The 3945-nt window shown below is 46.9% G+C and overlaps 1 protein-coding gene across 1 annotated transcript; it reads left to right on the top strand.

Moving 5' to 3' along the window:
• Positions 1-118: 118 nt before the first annotated feature.
• On the top strand, positions 119-1452 carry tmed6 (transmembrane p24 trafficking protein 6). Its single transcript, XM_054775996.1, has 4 exons — positions 119-343; positions 542-668; positions 853-1019; positions 1090-1452. Exons 1-4 carry the CDS (start codon positions 131-133, stop codon positions 1321-1323), a joined length of 741 nt encoding a protein of 246 aa, XP_054631971.1. The 5' UTR covers positions 119-130; the 3' UTR covers positions 1324-1452.
• Positions 1453-3945: the final 2493 nt, after the last annotated feature.

Raw genomic sequence — 3945 nt, 5'->3', positions numbered from 1 at the left:
CTCACCTGGTTCCCATGTTATTTGGAGATTTAAGGGAGGGGGGTGGTGTTCATATCAGCATCCAGTCCAGCTGTGGGCCCGCTCAACCTTCCCACAGCGTTCCTGCAGCTAATCATTGCTGAGTGGAGACATGAAGCAGCACGCGCTCTGCTCCGTCCTCCTCCTCGCGTTCTGGGGTGCGGCCCGCGGCGGGCCCCTGACGGCTCCCCATGCCAACATCACGGACCAGGAGCTGTTCTGGGGTGCAGACCAGTACGACTTCTCTGTGGTGCTGTCTGCCACCGGCATGGACTGTTTCTGGAACTTTGCTCACACTGGTGAGAAGTTCTACCTGAGCTTCATGGTGAGTCAGGACTACTTTGTTTACATTTAGCTTCAAATTACACTTTTAGCACCAACCTTGTTTTGTAAAAAAGCTTCAATGCTAAATATTTCTGCTGATTGTCTTACAAGTGAAGAAATAGTCTGTTCCAGGGTCAAACTCTGGAAAAATGAAAGAACGGTGTTTCACTTTTGACCTTGTTACGTGAGTTGCATGCAGGTCCAGTGGGTGACGGGCATCGGCCATGACAGGCACCTGTCGGTCACCGTCAACGCTCCAAGCGGCCTTCTGCTGTCCAGCGTGGACGACGCCACCGGTCAGGTGGAATTTGAGGCCAAGGAGACAGGTACGTGTTGGACTGTGAGTCCACGTGGACATGAAAGCACATGCTCCTCATGAGGGCATGACGGGACAGGCGATGCTTGATGTGGGTGCTGCCATATATTGAGGCGGGAAGGGGCGGGGCCAGCGAAATCATTTTTCATTGATCTCCTTTTATGTATTTGTTACATGTGGGTGTTGGACATCAGGGTTCTACCAGATGTGTTTCAGCAACTTCCACAACCACTTCGGAACCATGCAGGTCTTCCTCAGCTTCGGCGTCTACTACGACGAGCACCGCCCGTCCGCCAATAACGACGACGACAGGAAGGAAGAAGTGGCCAAACAGCTGAACAACACCCTGAGCATCATCGAGGTCCTCCCATCTTGACCTCCACCAAGACACCACCAGGGCGGAGACTGATTGGCCTACTTTGATGTTTCAGGACTCCGCCCACAAGGTGGAGAACCACGTCTTCCACATGTTTCGCTACTACAACTTTGGCCGCATGAGGAGGAGCGCCGACTACTTCCTGCTGCTGTCAAACGCGCGTTACGTCACGTGGTGGTCGGCGGCGCTCACCGTGTTGGTGGTCGCCTCGGGGTACCTGCAGCTCCTCTTCCTCAAGAGGCTCTTCATCAGCAAGACGGACGGCGACGACCGCGGGCCTCGCTGCTGATAGCGACGATGACGAGCTGCACTTACTGTGCCTTTCTTGTTTTGTTGTTGTCTTTTTTAACAATTAAAGTGGAAAGTGAGAGTTTTTTTTCTCGTCGGATCAACGCACCCCCTCGTGTCCACCCACAGTCAGGATAAGATAGATCATAAAATAAGATGGATCATAAAGCCTTTCTCATTTCAGTGACAACTCATGTATTCTATTGTCCTATCTTCAACTATACTGAAAACTTATAAAATCATTAATTGATGTATTTCACAACTTTTTTAATGAATTCAGTATATTGTATTGCTTTCATGGCATTTTTATTTAATCTAGGGGTTTAATTTTTCAATCACATTTTCATTTAATTTTGATGTACTGACTTGGAATTTTAAGTCATTTCATGGTTTTGTAAATGAACTGGACCTTTATATTCATTGATATATTAATTTATTGCAAATTATTGGAATTTTCATAGACTGGCATGCTAAATAATGTAAGGCTATTAGAAAGTATATTTATTCTGTTATTTGTCACCCATCAAGCAGGTGCGGTGGGCGGGGTCAACGATCTGGTTGGTTACATAAAGCTAACACGTGTGGGACATAAACTGTCCCAGGAATGCTGACATGACGTCATGCTACATTACAGCATATCATAGCAACCCCGTCCTGATGCTTGCTAAGTAAGTGCTGTGATCTTCCAGCATGACGTCGTTGCTTTTCTGCGTCGCTGGGGAGTCGGGCCACGTTTATCTGTCTGGTTGTCCTCCCACAGGAATGCAAACATGTCACATGACATGGTGAATGAGCAAAGAAGCAGGACAGGTTGGGAGGTGTGGCCGGTGTGTCTGCATCTCTCAGTTCGAGCCCATCAACCTCAGAGCTCAGTCAGCCTCCGTCTGTGAGACTCCACACTTCATAGTTTGACATATTTTGCATTGCGAATCGCAGACCAGAGCCGACCCGGCGCGAATTGAGCAGGACGAGACAGAACCACAGCGAAGGTGAGTGAAGATGTGAGAAGATTCATCAGGAAGCAAAATCAAAGTTGACTTGTAAATTCTTGCTTCCCGATAAGACGACATTTTGACAGAAGTGAACGTACAGATAGTTTCCTCAAAAGAGGCCAACACGGCCTTTATTGTCTGAAGAGCTGGCAACCCAAGTTCCCACAGTCACATGTGGTGGTGGTGGTGGTAGTGTGCACGAGTGCTGACGGCACTGCGGTTATATTCACACCACTGTGAGGTGGACTCCCTTGTGTTGCCAGAAATTTTACACAATAATGGCTGTGCTGCTGTACACAGACTACTCTAAAGTATATCCCTTGTCTACAGTATCATCCCTTGATAGGACAGACTAAAATATGATGGCTCTGCTCACTTATGGGAGATGCAGTCGCTATATTGTGTTCTTTCAAAAATTAATTCATTAATGATGGCTGTTTGGTGGTAGACTTATCATTAGCCGTATTATCAAAGACATGATGCAGCATTGTGGCCACTAGATGGCAGTAATGTTCCATTATTGAGAATCAGATTAGCTCAACAGTGGAGTTGTCAGCCATGGCATGTCCCACATGATACACTGTTCTCCTCCCATTCCGTGTGGAAGTGGTACATTTTTGGCTTCCTTGTCATTCTTCCCCACTCCCTTTGAGACCCTTTAGTAGATAGATAGATAGATAGATAGATAGACAGATAGACAGATCCCATAGCCATTAGCAATGTGATGTCAACAAAGAATAATAGATGCAAAGGTGGCTATAGGGGTGTTATTTCATATCTTGTAGTGCTCTAATGATGCTAAAGATTCTACTTAGAAAGTCATAAACTAAAATAATATTCCATATATTCATATTGAATCCTACTTGGTGGAAATTCATTATTGCATTCGTGTCTGGAACCAACGAAGCGCCATAAACCAGGGATGACTTTACATCTCATCACTTTCTGCAGATTCTGGGTCACTGGACTGCAGACATGGACCCTGAAAGCTTTGGTGTGAGTACACAACCTGACTGTGTGTGTCCAAACTTTTGAACTTTTCATGAGTGAACTTGTAATTATGGGCCGCCAGAACCCCCTAACCCTCATGTGTGAAGAAACCCCACATGTGCTACAGTATATGACTGGACAGGTGTGGATGGGGGGAAGAGCCCTATTTGTTTTGGTAACATTCTGTGTAACTAAGGCAATGTTGATTAGGAACCCCCCCACCCCCACCCCTCCCTCAGGCTGTACTGTGCACATAACATGCTAGCAAATACAAAGGTAAGCAACAGGCAAGTTGTTCTAGATTTTCTAGTCATTAGCGTCACTTAGACGAATGGAGTTGACTTTTAGCAATCTATGCTATGCTAACGCCACGTACGGCATTACAGATACCACTATTTACAGTACCTGCATTCCTCTGTTACTTTGAGGTGTCACACTTGGCCTTTGTGTGTCCCAGGTGGCAGTAGACGTCTTGGAACATGTCCTCGGCATATGTTGGAGCATCTACCAGGCGGTGAAGACGGCCAAGTCCAACAAGGAGCGCTGCAAGCAAGTGTCCAAGCGCGTGCGTCTCTTGGAGCAAATGGTTGTGAGCCTCAAACACCGGCCCGAGCGCATCACCGCCAGTGTTAGATCCTGTC

This window comes from Dunckerocampus dactyliophorus, chromosome 5 (assembly GCF_027744805.1).
Source record: "Dunckerocampus dactyliophorus isolate RoL2022-P2 chromosome 5, RoL_Ddac_1.1, whole genome shotgun sequence".
Taxonomy (NCBI): Eukaryota; Metazoa; Chordata; class Actinopteri; order Syngnathiformes; family Syngnathidae; genus Dunckerocampus; species Dunckerocampus dactyliophorus.
The sequence above is the reverse complement of the archived record's forward strand: the minus strand, read 5'-3'. Positions and strand labels throughout refer to the sequence as shown.

What these genes read in the sequence shown, in the direction of transcription:
- tmed6 (XM_054775996.1), top strand. Translation starts at nt 131, where the DNA reads ATGAAGCAGCACGCGCTCTGCTCCGTCCTCCTCCTCGCGTTCTGGGGT. An exon ending in AGTTCTACCTGAGCTTCATG is followed by an intron (nt 344 to 541) that starts GTGAGTCAGGAC and finishes AGTTGCATGCAG; the next exon opens with GTCCAGTGGGTGACGGGCAT. An exon ending in ACACCCTGAGCATCATCGAG is followed by an intron (nt 1,020 to 1,089) that starts GTCCTCCCATCT and finishes TTGATGTTTCAG; the next exon opens with GACTCCGCCCACAAGGTGGA.